This window comes from Talpa europaea, assembly GCF_964194135.1.
Source record: "Talpa europaea genome assembly, chromosome: 11".
In the NCBI taxonomy this organism is placed as follows: Eukaryota; Metazoa; Chordata; class Mammalia; order Eulipotyphla; family Talpidae; genus Talpa; species Talpa europaea.
In genome coordinates this window covers 40,790,223-40,809,503 of record NC_140078.1, presented here as the reverse complement: position 1 = coordinate 40,809,503, position 19,281 = coordinate 40,790,223, and the positions used below count along the sequence as shown (strand labels likewise).

General features: G+C 45.0%; 1 protein-coding gene across 1 annotated transcript; it reads left to right on the top strand.

Moving 5' to 3' along the window:
* Window positions 1–13,022: 13,022 nt before the first annotated feature.
* Window positions 13,023–19,281, top strand: NANP (N-acetylneuraminic acid phosphatase; the record flags this gene model as incomplete). Its single annotated transcript, XM_084247073.1, has 2 exons — window positions 13,023–13,112; window positions 18,625–19,281. 2 exons carry the CDS (start codon window positions 13,023–13,025, stop codon window positions 19,279–19,281), a joined length of 747 nt encoding a protein of 248 aa, XP_084103199.1.

Here is a 19,281-nt window from a genome sequence, read left to right as displayed (position 1 = left end):
GTGCGGGTTTATTGGTAATGAAGTTCCATAGTTTCTGTTTGTCTGGGAAGGTCCTTATTCTTTCTTCATAGAGGAAGGAAAGTTTTGCAGGATAGAGTATTCTTGGTTGACATCTGTTTTCTTGGAGTCTGTTGACTATGTCCTTCCATTCTCTCCTTGCCCGTAGTGTTTCTTCAGAGAAGTCCGATGTCAGCCTGATTGGGTTTCCTTTGAATGTTATTTGTTTCTTCCCTCTTGTCAGCTTCATTATTTTTTCCTTGTCCTGGATTCTTGGGAGCTTCACTATTATGTGTCTTGCTGTATTTTTTTTTCTTGCTGTATTTTTCCTTTCGTCATGGAAGTTTGGTGTTCTTCTTGCTTCTTGTATATCAATTTTCAGCTCCTTCTTCACATTTGGGAAGTTCTCTTCAATTATCTCCTGGAATATTTTCTCTGTTCCTACATCTCTCTCCTCTCCTTCTGGTATTCCTATAACTCTTATATTTCCTTTCCTCAGGGTGTCAGATAGTTCCCAAAGTCTTTCTTCGTTCTTTTTCCTTCGTACTTCTCTTTCCTTTTCTGTTTTGGTTCTTTTTATTTCTGTGTCTTCAAGAGAACTTATTCGTTCTTCCATTTCATCTATTCTGCTTTCATTGCTTTTCCCAGAATTCTTTAGTTCTTCCATTAATTCTTTGATCTCCTGCATTTCTTTTATTTCCCTCTTTAGGGACTCAATTTCATTCTTCTGATCGTTGATTATTTTTCCATTATCATTGTTTTCCTTTATGAGTTCTGTCATTTTTTTAATCATGGCAATTTTAAATTCTCTTTCTGGAAGGCTCAGAAGTTCTTCCAAGTTACTGTCGTTGCAATCTGGGGGCTGGTTTTCTTTTTGTGGTGTGCGTCTTCCCTGAGGAGTTGCTATGTTGCATGTGGTTCTTCTACTCCCTACTGTCTGTTTTCTAATTTGCCGTATGCGTTGGGACACTGTGTTGCTGGGACTGGCCGGCATCTTGGGTGAGCTTCTCTGCTCCCCTCTGGCTCCTCCGGGAGCCATCCGTCAGTTTCAAGCAGTCTTTACTGAAGAAAGGTCCCTGTTCTAAAATGCCGATGTGGGGACACACTCCCCTGTACTCCTGTCTGCCCCACCGGTGGGTTCCCTCTCCCCCTCTGGGCTTGGACTGCAGGCCAGAGGTGTTCTGGTGTGGGCGAACTTCCCTGGCTCACCTCTGGCTCCTGTGGGAGCCTTCTGCAGGCAGTCTTTACTGAAGAAATGTCCCTGTTCTAAAATGGTGATGCGGGACACACTCCCTGCATGTCCAGTCTCAGGCACACTCTTATGCGCACCTGGTCTGCCCTGGCTTTGGGTACTCGCTCCCCCTGTGGGCTCAGACTACTGGTCGGCAGGGGCCCGGCGTGGGCTAACTTCCCAGCTGGCCACTGGCTCCTCCAGGAGCCTCTGCTGGTTTCAAGTCGCTAGGTGGCGCCAGAGATCTCTCCTAGAGCCCTTGGGGAGCTGTTTTTTTTTTTTTTTTTTCACCCCGTGGGACAGGAAACAGAGCAGGAATGGTAGGGTAAACCTCAACGGCTTTGGGGTGCTGTGTCTGCCTTGTGCCCCACCGTCGTGGAGAACCCACGCCCCGAATTTTGTGCCCCAGATCTCAGTTCCAAAGCTCTCAGGTCCAGAACGCGGGCTGTAGCCCAGTTCAGTGTCCACAGAATGGCGTCTTTTGCACCCCGCTCCCGTGCCTGGGTGCCTGGTTCCTGGATACTCAGTGAGGGACTTTCACCTCAGTGAGGGTCTTCGCGCGCGTCTCCCTGCAAGCCTAGGTCGCAGGCGCGGGGACCTGGGCAGCCGCGATCCCAATCCACGTTTGCTTTTCAACCGTGCTTCTTTTCCGCGTTATCCTGATCCCGATCTGTGTTTGCTTTTCCAGCCCGCAGCTTTTCCGCGCAAACTTACCAGGCGGCCCGGGGCTGTGTGCTGGTCCTGGCCTCCTCCTGGGGGGCGGGGTCTCTGTTTAATGGCGCCTGGAGCTCACCTCTGCGGCCAATCCTGCAGGGTTCTCCGCACGGGGTGTGGTGGCTGCAATAGTTCCTTTCCACTCACAGTCCCGCTTGCTGCGTAGTTTGTTCTTGTTGGTCGTTTTAGTTTGTTGTTTTCCTCCTCTCTGCTGGTTGGAGAGTGCCGACTCTGTGGGTGGGGGAGGGGAGCAGGGTTCTGCATTTTCCTCCCTTCTAGTCCTCTTTTATGGCCACTTTCTTCTTTGGGTAGTTTGCTGGAGTCACCCGTTTATCTTCCGTGTCCCAGTTCTCACTGGGACCTGTCGCTTTTCCTCCCATTAACTTTTTTTAATGGGAGATCTTACTCGCAGCGTCTCCTCTCCGCCATGTTGCTCCGCCCTCTCCTGTTTGTTTGTTTTTTAGGCATTTTGAGAAAGTATTCTTGGCTGGTATTTTTTGTCTTAGATTGTTTTGAATATGTCAATCCATTCTCTTCTCACCTGTAGTATTTCTTCAGAAAAGTCCAAATTTAGCCTAATCTATATTATTTTATAGACTATTTCTTCTTCCCGCTCATCAGTTTCATTATTTTTTCTTTTCTTGGATCTTGGAAGCTTTACTACTATGCGTGGCTTCTGGCCATGTAGAAGACAGTAAATTCTTTCTCTCTCCTTCCCTCCCTCACCACCTCCCTTCCTTTCTCTTCTCCTTCCCTCACTCCCTCCCTCCCTCCTTCCCTTTTACTCATTCCTGTGTAAATAAATCCTGTTTTTGTTTTTCTGACTGTGTCTGCTTTTACGTTGTGTCCTACAGTTGTTAGCACTAGTGGCCAGCTATCTTACCTCAGATATTGTCTTCAGTGTGTAGAAGTCCCAAACAAAGGCTGCTTATGGAAGAGGAGGTGCATGCAACAGTCCACAGAAGCAGTCTGAAGGCTGAGCTGGATGCTGTATCAGACAGTGACAGATTCAACAGTCACCAGGAGGTGGTGCCAGAGAACCAGAGATTGTGATCAATTCTTCCAGTTGCTGGGCGGAGCCTGAAAGATGTCTGAGGCAAGTCCAGAGCCAGGGGCAGTGGCTGAGATCCCATGAAAGTCTACAGAGGTGTGGAGGTTTAGAAGCCTATGAAGTCTACAAAGGTCTAGTGAATTCCACTGAAGTCAACGGCTAGATGTGTCTCTCCCTTCAGAGGCTAGGAGCAGATACCTTCTTCTTTGAAGGTGATCTGATGAATGCTTCCTCTTTAAAGGCCAGCTGCTGATTTTTTTCTAAGGTGGTCCAATGAATCCTTATCTCTTTGGAGGTTGGCTACGTACTGACTCAAGCTAGCTCTTTGTCTGCCTTATATCTCCTTAGGGTCCTCCACCCTACCTGATTGGACCATTTTCAATCTTAAGCATTTGATTAGGCCATTTAGCACCAATGAGCTCATTTTCCTTTTTTCAATCCAAATAATCAACTATTGAAATGGGCTTGAACCTAACTGGTCCATTTAGCTCACACCTGATTGCTCCATTTTTTAATCCCAGAGCCATATATAAAAGAGGGGAAAGCCCTGCCCAGCCTGCACTCAAGTCAGGGCAGGCTGGTAGGCCCATTAGCTCCAGGGAGCCATGGCCAGAACCCGCCTTGATGGGGTCAGGAGAGGAGGAAGACCTGTAGACAGCAGCCTGAGATCAGCATGTGTCAGCCCCACAAAGCTGTCTTGGCCCACAGCCTCTGGGAGCCATGAGGATGTAGTAACAACATTTCAGGAAACAAAAAAAAAAAGCATCTAACTCCAGTTAATGTGCTCATAATTCCCACTGCTAATCTAAATGACTAAAGTTGACATACTAGCCCTTGCACATGACCAAGGTAAACATACAGTTACTTTTATGAGGAATGGATACACATTTTTGACAGTCACAAAGAGAGGTCAACTGTGATCTGCTCCAAAACAAACTGTAGCTGCCAATGCAGAAGAAAAACGTTTATTAATATAAAGATAAGAAAATTGCACATGGCACTTAGCCTGCCCCTGCCCTGCAAGGGTCTGGCCCAGTATTTTTCTATCTGGAAATCCTCTAGAGGGTAAGCCCTAGATCCTAGGCTGTCCTAGTAACAGCAGGATGCCTGGGAGCCTCTGTGGTCAGTGAGCCCATGGTCAGCAATGATCATTGACACCATTCTCAAGCACTCAGAATTCTTCAACATTCTTCTTCTCACTGTTCTCTGTGAGAATTCTTTTTGATGCCCTGGTGCAAATGAGACACAAAGTGAGGTATTGGCACAGGTTTATGGAACAGTCATCTTTGGTAACCACATAAACCAGGATATCAACATCAACCTGGAACAGATGGCCACACATCTGTAGCTGGCCTTGAACTTCATCACCCATGTGGCCTATTGTAAGGGCATCATCTTATTCCTTGGCCACAACTGCCAGTTCACACACCTGATTGAGAACTCAGGCTAGGAATGTGGTGAGTACACTTATAACTGCTACCTGAATTGTGGCCTGCAGACCAACAACCCCTTCTCTTGAATCACAGGGCTAGTCTGCTGAATCTCATCATCTTCCTTTACACACTCAACAATGTCTTTGAAACGTGTTGAGAGACCCTGTCAAGATGAACATCTTCACTGTGGGTACCGTGGACACCAGTTGCAACCCCTACCTCATCACCTACCCCATCTAGACAACAAACTTGTCCTATCCTTCCAGCTCTTCTACAGTCTCTCTCACAGGTTCAAAGAGAAGCCAAGGCAGGGGGAGTCCCTGTATAGGCTTCAGAGACAGAAGGGCTGAGGGCCAGGGTCCCAGAGTCCCTGTCCCCTGGATCCCAGGTCAAATTATAGGTAGGGTATTCCCCACAAGGTGCCTGCTCTCCTTTTAAATAAAAACAGCAGCAATCAATCAATCAATCAATCTGTATTAAACATCAGCAACCCAGCTGTTAATCATGTATCTCAGAGTTGGGCAATTTTTTCTATGAAGTGACAAATTGTAAATATCTTAAACTTTGCAGGCCATAAGGTCTCACTGTAACTATTCAAAACTTGGCCGTTGTAGGGCAAAAGATAATACATAAATGAATGAGTATAGCTGTGTCCTGATAAAACTATTTATGGGCACTGGAATTTGAATTTCATATACTTTTCACGTGTAATAAATATCCTTCCTTTGATTTTTTTCCCTTGTTTTAACCATTAAAAAAAGTACTCACTAAACACCAACAAGATGGTGTTCTGGCGCTTCATGGAGGCTGGCAATGTGGTCTATGTCTCCTTTGGCCTTTATACTGATTGCAGATGCTATTGCTCAGAATAGGGCTTTTGTTGATGGACCTTGCACACAGTAAGGAAACACTTTATCCTCAAGTTCCCACGCATTGCCGGCCAAAAATAGGTCCGACAGGCCTGGCAAGAGGCAGATATTAATAAAAAAAAAATGGGTGGCCACAAGATGGACCAAGAAGATTGAAGTCACAGAAAAGAAAGCCAAGGGCTTCCCCTGGTGGCGCAGTGGTTGAGCGCTGGGCTGCGAGGCTGCCCGCCAGGCTCTGCAGCACCAGCGGGGAACCGCCGCTGGCGAGGGTCCCACAAAAAAAAAAGAAAGAAAGGAAAGCCAAGATGACAGATTTTTTTTGTTGTTTTTAATTTAGCTTTTTTTATTTTAACATTTATCATTTTTTAGACAATATTTCCTCCCCCCACCCCATTGAGTCCCCAGAGAATTTCCTTCCCCAAGGCACACATGCACCATCACCTCAGTCCCCTGTGCTCCTCCCTTCCTCCCTTTCACCCCTCTCCCTCCTCCGCCCTGCAGGATGTCTCTGGTTTATAATTGTCTGTTTTTGCTGTGTTGTGTTTTGTACTGTTATTATTTTTTTACACTGATGTCTTATTTGGTTCCCCTATATTCCTGCTATCAGTGAAACCATCCAACATTTTTCTTTTCCCTTCTGGCTTATTTCACTGAGCATAATTCCTTCTAACTCCATCCATATTGCTGCGAATGGCATGAGTTTATCTTTTTTGATTGCTGAATAATACTCTATTGTGAATATATACCACATCTTCTTGATCCAGTCACAAGATGACAGATTTTGAACATTAAAAAGTCATGATGGCAAAGAAAATAAGCAACGGAATCAAGCTTGAAGTTAAGAAGCTTCAAAAGGCAGTCTTCTGAAAGCTTCTCCCAAAAAAGCACTTGCTGTTAAGAGTGCAGTTGTTACTGTCCCTTTTGGTATTTTCCAAAAATTGTCGTCATTGCCTCTTTGAAGACTGTGTAGTTCCCTCAAATTCTTGAGATAACCACAAACCATCCAGTTAGAAGTGTTGGACACTAATCTCCTTCTACCCTTGTGGGTTCACAGCCTGGAAAGTAATAGATTAGCAAAAAACAGAACACTAGAACTGTTGTAGAGCAACCCCGATACAAAACGGGGTGCCTGACTGTGGGTTTTGTTATTTACAAGGGTTTTGCTATTTACAAGGGTTTTGCTATTAATCCAAAGTTAGGAATCCAAATCCTGCAAAACCCAGCCATACCCAAAAATCCGCGCAACTGTCGCCGGTTGCTGGGGACTTCAAGGGCTGAAATTACTTGTTTCCTTTCTGTCATCAAGCTCCGTCTGCCTTTCCTAATTTCAAACCCCAAATACGTCACCGTTTGTTTTACAGATCTGTGCCTTTTGAGGTGACACCTTATAGCCACATTCTGCCAGGTGGTTCAGTACCACTATGGTATTTTCCAGACAAGATTTGTAGTCTGGACTTGCAATCAATAAATCATCTACGTATTGCAGCAAGATGCCCTGGTTTAATTGAACCTTCCTGAGATCCCTGGCCAGTATTTCCCCAAAAATAGTTGGGGAGTTCTTAAACCCCTGTGGAAGCACAGTCCAGCAGTACTGGAGAGTGCTCTTGGACTTAGGGTCTTGCCACTCGAAGGCAAAAAGCGGTTGGTCCTGGACATCTATTGGGATACAGAAAAAGGCATCTTTCAGGTCTAATACCGAAAACCACCCAAAGTCACCAGGTATGGCAGTTAATAAGGTGTAGGGATTAGGCACGGTGGGATGTAAATCCCGAACAATGTCATTAATGGCCCTTAAATCTTGGACAAAACGGTACTCGCCTGTATGGGTTTCTTCACTGGCAGAATCGGAGTGTTATACGGTGAGCAGCAGGGCCGATTAAGTCCAGATTGAAGGAAGCTTTTCAATACTGGCTCAATTTCCCTCAAGGCCTCCTCCTTTAAGGGATATTGCTTCCTCCTCAGGGTTCTGCTCCCCTCTATCACTTCTATCTTTACAGGCTCAGCATTTTTCGCACATCCTGGGGTTCCATCAGCCCATACCAATTTACTTACTCTTTCAACAATTTCTGGAGGTAAAATTTCACCTTTCGGTGGAACATCTTGAGTAAGCAACATCTGGAACCGCAGAGCATGCTTTGGAGGTAACTGTAGGTGAAGCCTCTGATGTTTTGATGAGAATATAATTCGTGCATTGAGCTTACTTAAAAGACTGTGACCAAGTAGAAGGATTGGACACTCTTCCATGTATAGGAAGCTATGCTGGAGCTGTGTGGTGCCTAGCCGGCACTCCAAAGGTTGCAGGAAGGCTTTTTGTTGTGGCCTTCCTGTAATCCCAGTGACTGCTGCAGTCTCTTTGCTCATTTTAGTTAATTTTGAATTCAAAACTGAGTATGTCGCTCCAGTGTCCACCAAGAAATCAATGAGATGATCCCCCACAGCGAGTGTTACCCGGGGCTCTGAGAGGGTTATTCTAATGGGCTTCTCTAGATCTAGTGGAGACCCCGGGCACCCCTATTCTGCATCTGAACTTTCTCCATGAACTATCATTTGTCTCCTCTCCTCTGCTCTTGGCTCTAGATTCCTTCTACTCTGTCTGTATTCCCTCCTATCTTCACCTGAGGCTCTACCCTGTGCTGTCATTTGTCTCCTGTCCTCTGTGCTGGGCTCTCGATTCCTTCTCTGTCTGTATTCCCTGTCATCATCTGAGCCTCCACTCTGTGCTAACATTTGTCTTCTTTCCTCTCTCCTTGGTTCCTGGTTCTGTGTACTCCTTCTATATTCCCTCCTGTAACCCCTACGTGAATCATCATATCTTGGGGTTCTCTGTCTTCTATCCTGCCTTCTATAATTATTGCGTCTGCTGCTTCCCTGTAACCTGGGACAACTGTACTTCCAATGTCCCTCTTCCCTACAGAAAGCACACTGATCTCTTCCTAGGGGTTCACGTCTCTGTCCATTATTGTTTCCCTGAAACCCTGTTCTGTGTTCTCTTTGTAAGAAAACAGTCGCAGGTTTCGGTCTCCTGTCCTCTCTATTATTATAAACCCTGAATGCCAGGTCCACTACCTGGGACGGACTCATCTCAGTGACGCTGTCCACCTTAGCTAACTTTTTCTTTATGTCTGGGGCACTAAGGGTAATGAAAGCCATAGTGATCATGTTATAGAGCAACCCCGATATTAAACGGGTTCCTGGCTGTGGGTCCTCACCTGCGCGCTTTAAAGGGACTTATGAATACTCTACTACAGACACGCAAAAGGGTTAATAAAAGGTTTATTTACAAGAGAAAAAAAAATAAGGAAAATGTACAACTCAGGGAGAAAATAGGGAAATAAAGTCTTTAATGCGTCCTACCCGATCCGACGACCTGGAAACCCAAAGTCACACTCAAAGCTGGCCGGACCGCTGTGAGCTGGCGGAGAGCCAAAATGAAGAGACCGCCAAAGCCCACGTGTCTGCCTTTTGTATCCACCTGGCTGCTTAACCCCACCCTCAGGTCCCAGCCACCTTCCCTTTGGTGGTGATGGGATTTGGAGTTCCCAGTGTCTTTGGCTTTGACCTGGGGTGGGGGTGGAGTCCACAAAGCCTATATGGAATTTGCTTTGGGACATCCTTTTCCCCCTAACAATCAGACGAGCATTTTCTGGGGCATCTGGGTTTATATCTGTGTGGTTAGTGTAAGTTTGAATAATCCTCTCAAGGAACTCTGACGGATCCTCATTAGCTCCTTGCTCGAGTTGCAATATTTTGTTAAAGTTTTTTTTGTTTGGGGATCCCCTGCTTCAGTCCTACCAATAAACATTTTTTATACAGATCCAACATCGCCGTTCCTCCATTGTTAGGGTCCCATCCAGGATCTCTCTCTGGGACAACAACCTCTGGCTCTGGGGACTGCCTATCCTGTTGGTGGAGACGGTCAGCCTCCTCCCTGGCTTTCCTGAATACCATCCCCTGCTCATCCAGCGTTAATAAAGTATGCAGCATGGGACTGTATATCTGCCCAGTTAGGGCGGTGGGAGACGAAGATAGAGGCAAACAGGATAGAGGCAAACAAGTTCGCCATCCTCTGAGGAGCCTGCCGGTACGAGGGAACAGAGCTCCTCCAATTTAGGAGGTCCGCAGTACTGAACGGATGGTGCGACCAAAAGTACCCAGCAGGTCTCCCATGTTCATTTAAGCCACCCATTGGCATCTGGCGAAGGGGAAACTGTCCTGCCTCAGGGTGATCCTTCCTGCCAAAGTGGGTGCCCAATCTAGTGTGGGGAGGAGACGCCATTTTAGTTTCCTCCCCAGAGGGCAGTGGAGGCTGTGCAGCCTCAGGGGTCTGCACGGGAGGGGCCTTGTCACGTGGAAGAGGATTTTGTCCTGATGTATTTAAAGTATTTAAAATATGATGCTCCTCCTCTTCTAACTCTGCTCGCTGGCAGTCCTCATGGAAAGGGGAAGGTCTATCCTTTCTCTGTGCCATAAGCCGAGCCTCCGCCATATCCAATTTATGAAGGGCGGCCTCTATCCTGTCCTGCATACTTTTAAAGGCTTGATCTTGTATGCTTTCATAAACTGACTCAAAGATGTTACGGTTCTCATCCCTCATGCACTTAATAGTTAAATCAAAGGCCTGATTTTGTTGTTGTATGGCCAAGTTAAAAGCCTGAATGTGTTGTTGCACATTCTCAGTATGTGAAGTAGAACATCTACCTCTCACAGAAACAATAATGTAGCAAATTGCGCTTACACATATTACCAAAAAACCACCCAGAAGCACGGACTGTAAAGGGATGGCTTGTAAACCACCCATGTATGTATACAATAGTAAAATCACGTGCCATACACCAGGCTTCATCAAATTATTTATATTAATGAAACTGGTAGTGATATTTAATGGAAGAAGGCTACTCAAATTCAAGGCCAGAAGGAAACTGAAAGAACTCAGGCTAGGGATGAAATTGTATAGGCTCATGGTTGAGGCCATATTTGAGTCAAAAACGCACCCACAAGGGCTGTACGCACAGGGAAAAAGCAGACTTTTCACAAGTCCTGCAGAACTAGTGTGCTTATGGTGACCAACGCAAGGAATGTTACTTTGGGCTGGTCAACCGCGGGTGTAACTTGGAAACCACGCTGGGCGCCAAACTGTTGTAGAGCAACCCCGATACAAAATGGGGTGCCTGACTGTGGGTCCTCACCCGCGTGCGTGCTTAAAAGGACTTATCAATGCTCTACTGCAGGCACACGTGAAAGGTTAATAAAAGGTTTATTTACAAGGGAAGGGGAAATGAGGAAATGTACAGCTCTGGGAGAAAAATGGGAGACAAAGTTTTAAATGAGTCCTACCCGATCCGCCGATCAGGAATCCCAAAATGGCGCTCTCAGAGTTGGCCGTCAGCCAGGAGCGGTGAAGCCAGGAAGCGAGCGATTGCGAGCCAGAGAGAGCCCAAGGCCCACATGTTTGGTTTTTATATCCAACCTGGCTACCCAACTCCACCCTCAGGTCCCAGCCACCCTCCCTTGGTGGTGATGGGATTTGTCTTTCCCAATGTCTTGATGGCTTTAGTCTGGAGTGGGGGTGGGGTCCACAAAGCCTGTATGGGATTAACTCAGGACATCATTTCCCCCTAACAGAAAGAGACACGCAAACATTACCTGCAAAGGTGAGCCCATAGCACTCCAGTTAGTTATACAGTCTTTAAAAGGGGGCCAATAAATTTAGGAGGGAGAAACAAAAAAGGACTTTGAAATTTGAAGAAGGACCTATGCAGGTTCTCTACCTACACACTGAAACAGACCTTGCAAGCCTTAGAATAGAGTGATAAGGCTAAAAGGCTGTCTCCCACATTTCAGAACACGAGATTTCCTTTTCTTTCAGGCGATAATCAAGCAAAGTATCATCCAAGGATCTTGTTTTGATTTCTTTCATTTCAACCTTATCAGCATGCCACTTAGACTCACCCTGTGGCAGCCTCCCTTTGGTCCCTACGGAAGATATCTAGGGACTCAGAAACTTAAGGTTTTAGAAAAAGTCAATGTGGGCAAAATATCAGGTAGACACTACAGAGCCCTAAACCTTCAAACACAGTCATCAAACAAGGACTCAAGAAAATTCAGGTTACAGCTTTCAAAACTGTGCTGGTGCTGGTGCTGGCTCTAATTCTAACATAAGTATCTCCTCACTAGTGTAAATACATTAAGAAATAGGTGGAAGTTTTGTTAGGGGGAAAAGGATGTCCTAAAGCTAAATTCCATACAGGCTTTGTGGACTCCACCCCCACCCCAAGCCAAAGCCAAAGACACTGGAAACTCCAAATCCCATCACCACCAAAGGGAAGGTAGCTGGGACCTGAGGGTGGGATTAAGCAGCCAGGTGGATATAAAAGGCAGACACGTGGGCTTTGGGGGGGGTCCCCCCATTTTGGCTCTCCGCCAGCTTGCAGCGTCTGGCCAGCTCTGAGAGTGACCTTGGGTTTCCAGGTCGTCGGATCGGGAAGGCCGCATTAATGACTTTATTTCCCTATTTTCTCCCTGAGTTGTACATTTTCCTTATTTCCTTTTCTCTTGTAAATAAACCTTTTATTAACCTTTTGTGTGTGTCTGTAGTAGAGTATTCATAAGTCCCTTTAAAGCGCGTGGGTGAGGACCCACAGCCAGGAACCCTTTCAATATCGGGGCTGCTCTATAACAGCTTTCCGACATTGGAAAATACCACGAGCACAATAAGCAATTAAAGAAAATTTTAAAGCACAGGTGATACCAAACACTAACTTCAGTTTCCCTCAGCCAATAAAAGGAAACAGAGTTTGAGGCAATGGAAAGAGGTTTAATTTGTTGACAAATGAGGAGGGCAGCAGACTCATGTCTGAAAGACAACCATCCCGTTCTTTGGCAGCATGGGTGGGGGAAGTTTTACAAAGGGAAAAAGAAGTGGAGATGGGCTAGGGTCTGCAAAGTGGAGGCGGGAAGGGGTTGACAGAGATGAGTGGAAGCCAGCCTGTTTTTCTTCAATAGCTGATATTTAACTTTCTCTTCCTTGAAATGCAGGAATACTCATCTGGGAGACTGGGTCATAAAGATAAATCTATCAAACAAGGGGAAATTGCAACAAATGGGGAAAAGACAAACTGTTAATCTTGTTACAAACCTGTCAGGAAATAGGGGAAAGACAAATTTGTTAATGCCTACCAGCTAAGAGGCTGGTCATTTGTAACTATCACAAGCTATCACAACTTTATACCTCTCTGGTGTCCTGCTACCCTGTCCCGTATCCGTGGACTTTGGGCACCAGATACAGTCACACTCCCCACCTATTTTAGGACAAGCAAAAAACGGAGACATTTCAGAGGCCTCAGCCGCTCCCCGCTAGCGCGATAGGGCGCAAACTCCCCATGGCAGTTGGAACGTCCTCCTCGATTAAGGAGGACAAAATGATAACACAGATAAGCAGGAAGAGGGTACACGTTTGGAAAACGCACTACTAATAATCATTGTTCCTCTAACGGCTCAGATAACCAGTCACCCTATCTACAAGCTAAGCATCCCACACCCTAAGGGCCTCCATTCCAGATCTCGCGCGACCTCCGCTTCTCGGGCTCGCCAGTACCGACACATCTCGCGGGACTTCCGCGGAACGGCGCGGAAGGATCAGGTGACGTCAAGGCGCGACATCACGCTTGCGCAGATGGAGGCGGCGAGCTGGCGTGCGGAGCTGCTGCCTTCCGCCAGAGGTCGGCACTATGGGGCTGAGCCGGGTGCGGGCCGTTTTCTTTGACTTGGACAACACGCTCATCGACACGGCCGGGGCGAGTAGGAAAGGCATGCTGGAGGTAACGTCCTGGCTTCCGCAGCCCTACGCTCCGCCGGCGCCGCGGCCCGCACCGCTCGCTTTCCCGTCCCCTGGCCGCCCCTCACCCCCACCTTCCCGCCTTCCGCTCCCGGCGCTGCCGACGCCTCGCCTGGGGCCGATCTTTCCGGGGAGCCCCGGAGGCGCGGGCCTAGTGTCTTTTGATACTGTCCCCCTTATGGGAAGGAGCCAGGAGCGGTGGGTTAGGGGTTACCGGCTTGGAGACGCCGCCTTCCTTCTGCACTGAGGCTCTGGGAGGCTGGTTCACGAAGTCGGGTCCAGCCCTCCGAGACCCGGAAGGAGCACATTCAGTCTGCCACGATGGCAGAGTAGCCCCACAAAGAGAGACAGCCACGCCATGCCACAAGACAGCTGGCTTTTTGACCACAGGTTTGGAACAGCGAGATGAGTGCTTGCGTCCAGCTCTAAGTAGTTGACCTCGAGGGAGGGTCATCACTCACTGCATGGGTTTCGATGGCTCTTTAAGGAAGCTACATACCTGGCAAGTGGTGCTTGCTTGCAAGTGCTGCTTGCAAGTGCTGACTCCAGAGAATTTTCTCCGTGTGAACTCCTCTCTGATCTCCCTGTTGTAGATTTTTGAGGTGACACTCAGCAAAAGTTCGAGCTACACGGGGCATTCCTTTCTCGAGGCTTCACGCAGCAACATCGTCTCCTTTCTGTACCTACATGTGTGCCTTTTTAGAACTTTTCCATGATCTCCAAGCCTCTGATTCACCCTTTTCTTTCTTCTCCCTTCGGCTTTAAGGAGAAAATGATCTCCCCTGCTCTAGTTAAACTGAACTTACCTCACTAGACTGCTGCTGTGGTCTTGTCTCAAGGTTTATCACATGGAGTTAATGCTCCACGTTCCCACCTCAGTGAAATTGCCAAAACAAAATTCAGATTGAATTTCTCCCTGGTCTTTACACCCTTCTTTACCAGCACCATAATTTGTTCAGATGTCTCTTAATGTACATGTCAAAAGATAATTACAATTAACTTTTGCAACTCGGATGCCCACAACTATGAGCTTCTTAAAAAGGAACTGACTTACTCATCTTTGCTGGACATATGGCAAATGCTGATTGAAAGTAGGATAGATGAAAATCCAGGTCTCCAGACTTGGTTCTGTTACCATGTCCTTTTTAAATACCCTATAAGCAGAATTGAAGTGTGAGCTTTTCACTAGCAAGGAACACTTTCTCATGAATGAATATAATCCCACCCGGGGTTGGTCTGTTCAGAAGTAACATGCCAGCTTTCATAAATTTCTCTGAATGATTTATGAAATGGGAAAAAATGTTGCCTTGGACGGGGCAAGGATTCACATACTGACTACATCAGCTTTAATAAGTATTATAAAAAGTGGAGGGGGAAGCTAGTTACAGTTTCAAATACAATAGATTGGTCAGATTGGGTAGAACTGAGTAAATGATGTTTGAGCAAAGACTGAAAATAACAGGAGTGGAGTTTGAGTTGTTTGTATGTCGCCAGTCATGTTTTTAAGCAAGTATTTTTAAAGTTTTATTTGGAATTCAGCTACCTCTTATCTTAAAAATTGTTATATTCTCTGATTCCCATTCTGACCTTGAGAGAATCTTCCTAATCACAGTTAAACAAGTACTGATATTAACTTAATTCTGGGTTCAGAGAGCAGTGGGTAGAAAAGTTTCCTTTTTGTGTATATTGAGCTACATACAGCCTTGGAGTTTTGAGTAGATAAAGTTTGAGTTTATATTACAGGTATCCCACCATTTTCAAAGTTTAAACGTATTACACTGCTTTGCTTTTACAAAAGACCTATATTAGTACCTGTTTTTGCTAGCTAAAGAAATCTAAAGAGTTGTTTTTTTTTTTTTTTTTGGCAATAGCCAAAAAGCTGAAATTAATGTTCAAGGTTGTTTTTTAGCACACTCTGAGCAGTGAATGTGGCCCCAACCAAGCTCCTTTTCCTTTGTAGACTGTATTTATCATATCATATTCCTGCTTTTATTATATGTTAGCATTATTTTAGGTTTTATGTGGCATTTTATATGATTTGATAGGTTTTTCTGGAATCTGAGGGTACTCAAAAATGTTTCCATATAAATTACAGTAATTGCTTCTTCCCTTTTATACATTTCAACTTATGAAAGGTTTCACAGAAACCTTTTTTAGTTTCTGATAGTGAGGGAAATCTTTGTCTACAAACTGATCTCCCTTCTCACACTATCTTGGTACCCCTTCATACTTATTAGTACCTGGCAGGCCCATTCTACTCAAATCCATTTTAAACCTGCCTTATCCTTGCATAAATTGTCATCATACCTTCCAAGTTGGATGTATTTTTCCTCCACTCCGAATTCACTCAAAACTCCCTTTCTCTCAGTGCTTGTGTTAGGAGAATTTATACTAACAGTGCATACTAATTCACCTTAGGTGTTATTTGTGTTAGTATGTGAATGACTAATAAACTTTTCACCCCCAAAGATATTAATATTATTAAAATGCTTCCTGTTATCACAAATGAATATGTAAGTGGTTGCTGTGTGACAAAATAGGAGGTTAATTCAGAGGATGTAATGGAAAGAAGTTTTGCAACCAGAGTAGTATGCCATGCCTTTATAAGAATCTGCCTTTAAGGTGAACCAATTCTGCTTTTACAAAGCCCAGAGAATGTGCTTAATGAATTGCCAATTGCAGTAACAGGAAATTGGATCTTACTGATGTCACTTTATGCTAACTATGAGCCAACTCCTATTTATGATCAAGCACTGTGGAGTCTTACTGGCTTGTGCCCTTTGTGTAGCAATAGGGTTGCCCAAACTTTAGAGTGATTTTCAATCAGCATACAAGTAAGTCAGTTGACATTTCAAAAAAGATGGTGACATCATCATGGTGATTGAAAAGGCTTGATTTGTGATTGAAATTTAGCTTTATACAGGAAAATTTTCCAGAGTTTTGCCTTCAACTCATAATCTTAGGGCTGGTATACTTTTCTAGGTCTAATGAGATGTCTCTTAATGATTACATTTTCTGATTAGCACAAATAGCCTACAAATTTTTCCCTTTACCTTCTGTGTAAGTGATTCTTACATGCTGAGTGGAGAATATGTCTCAAGTTTTTAGTCCCAGTCATGTGTATTGCATTCATCCTCAAACATCCAAAATTGCCTTGGCATGGTTGACTTTCTCCCATGTCCCTACAACAGCGACTTCAGGAGCAGATAGTTTATTTAGGAATTGATGCCAGGCAGCACTGTAGGGGGAGACAAGTAAAACAATAAAATAATCTAATACAGACTGCTTTAACAGGCAGGTAACTTGGTGTGAACAGTCAAGATGTGCTGAAAGACAGTGTGCCAAATAAGTCCCTCCCTGGGGTTAAGAAAGCTGTGAGATTCGTCCCTATTTTTTGCCCCTTGTTTGTTTAAAGCTGCTTCCAGGGCAATACATAGGCCCTAGCTTGGGGGCAGGAGCTACCCTGTGGCCAAATAAAGGTCCCGGGCAGAGAAGCACAAGTACCTGCAATGTGAAGCCACATTGGCACATGTAGGAGTAGTGTGTGCCTGGGACATTTGGGTCGCATTTGCTATAGCTTGGGGTTCAACACCCTTTACAAACTGGTTCCAAACAACCTCTTCGGCCTCATCTCTAAACATCTTCCCTCGCATGCATTGTTTCATCTGAACTCAGCTTCTTGCCTTTCTCAGGCAGTTCACAAAATTCAGAACTCTGTGCCTTTGTTCCTTCTGTTGCTTCTGTCCAGGAAGATTTGGTCCTCTTCCCAAACCCATCTCATGTGCTTGGTAATAAGCCCATGGGTTTATTTTTTTTTTCTTTTTTTTTTTTTTAATAGAGGCATGTTTTATTTATTTGTTTGTTTGTTTTGTTTATACAAGCACTGGGTACAGTCAGAAGCGCGGGAGGGTGAGAGAATTCACCAGAGCCAGAGCGGGGAGCAGAGCAGGCAGAAGGACTGAAGTACACTGCTGAGGGGAACAGCGGGCGGCAGGAGAGGTCTGCGCGCCATGTGGGACCCTCCTCCGGTGGCCGGGGAGCAGCCGGGGATCGAACCGGCGCCGCAGAGGCCGCGGGCAGCTTCGCAACCCAGCGCTCAACCGCTGCGCCACCGGGGAGGCCCAAGCCCATGGGTTTAAATGTTACTTCTGCCAAACCTTCCCAAGTAACCTGTGGAATAACTTGCTCCTTCCATTTGATTTCCACACTCATTTATATGACTGTCTTGGGAACCCAGCATTTGTAGTGTCTCCGTACCTGTTTATTTCCCTCTCCAGATAGTGCCATAAGGACAAGAGCCCCAGTGTCCAGTGCTCAGTACAGCACAGTAAAAGCAAGCGTGCGGCCTTTGGAAGGAGGCAGGTGTGAATTCAGATCCCAGCTTTACAGGTCTGAGCTTTCTCATTTAAAAAAAGAATTGGATGGAGCTAGAAGGGATCATGCTCAGCGAAAATAAGTCAGAAAGGAAAAGAAAAATACCGAATGGTCTCACTCATAGCAGGAATTTAGAAAACCTAAATAAGAGACCAGGAAAAAGACTAATTGATCAATGCAAAGTAATAATCAAAATCAACAAGCAACTATAAACCAGAGACACACTGTGGGGGTGTGGGGGGGAGGTAGGGAGGGGTGGGGAGAGGAAGAGCTAGAGTCAAAATAAGGGGGGGGGGGGGTGCAGTTGTATGGGGAATATAACCAAAATGAAAATGCATACATTGTACAAAGATGAAAAATGATGTAAGAATTATATAAAATAAAATATTAAAAAAAATAAAAAAGGAACTTCCTTGAAGAGTTGTAGGAGCATTAGAAATAATGCATACTCATCATTGAACATTAATATCTGTCACTTTAGAGTCTTAGTAAATGTCAGAAGGTGAGCCAAATGGAGAAGAACCTAATGTAATGAAAGCTGAGATAAAAGGGTCACGGCAGGGATGAGAGGGAGGGCTTACTTCTGATGAGGAATGCATAACCAGCAGAACAAAGAGGGTGACTGGGCACTTTACAAGTACAGAATTGGGTCCTATTTCACATGGTGGTCGATTCAGGACTTTAAAACATAAAATGGATTCAGATGACAAAAGGTTAGATGAACTGAGTTACCTCTGGGAATAATTTAAATAATGATTGTTTGAAATTTAAAATGTTTTACTCTAAAATGCAAGTAGAGGTTTTATTTTCATGTCTTCAGGACCAGAATAAAAAGTAAAGGACTAAAATGCCAAATGAAGGGTTTTTTTAGCTGTATGTGAAGACTCTTTTCAGAATAGAAATTGGAAAAAAAATATGAATGAGTTGTATATAGAGGCTGGGAGAGCTTGGTTTTGGTGATCTTTAAAAGTAAGACCAATTTCCACCACCAGTAGTGTAGTAATAGAGCTGCCTTCAGACAGGAATGAAGGTGGAATCTCTGCTCTGGGCTTCTAAATTAAAGCTTCTCAGGGCAAGACTATTACAGACAAATGTGTATTAATGAAGTTATTTTCCTTTAGGTGATAAAGCTCTTGAAATCAAAATACCTTTACAAAGAAGAGGCTGAAATCATCTGCGACAAAGTTCAAGTTAAACTCAGCAAGGAATGTTTCCATCCTTCCAGTACATGCATTACTGATATAAGGACTTCACATTGGGAAGAAGCAATCCAAGAAACAAAGGGCGGTGCAACCAACCGAAAGTTGGCTGAAGAATGTTATTTCCTGTGGAAAAATACACGTTTGCAGCATATGACACTAGCAGAAGATGTCAAAGCCATGCTCACAGAACTTCGAAAGGAAGTCCGCCTACTTTTATTAACAAATGGAGACAGACAGACCCAGAGAGAGAAAATTGAGGCTTGTGCCTGTCAGTCCTATTTTGACGCTATTGTTGTGGGTGGAGAGCAGAAAGAGGAGAAGCCAGCACCTTCCATATTTTATTACTGCTGTGATCTCCTTGGAGTACAGCCTATAGATTGTGTGATGGTTGGTGACACACTGGAAACCGATATACAAGGAGGCCTCAATGCAGGACTGAAAGCAACAGTATGGATAAATAAAAATGGAATCGTGCCGCTAAAGTCCTCGCCTGTGCCACATTATATAATCTCTTCTGTGCTAGAGTTACCTGCTCTCTTACAAACTATAGATTGCAAAGCAAGTGTGTCCACGTAA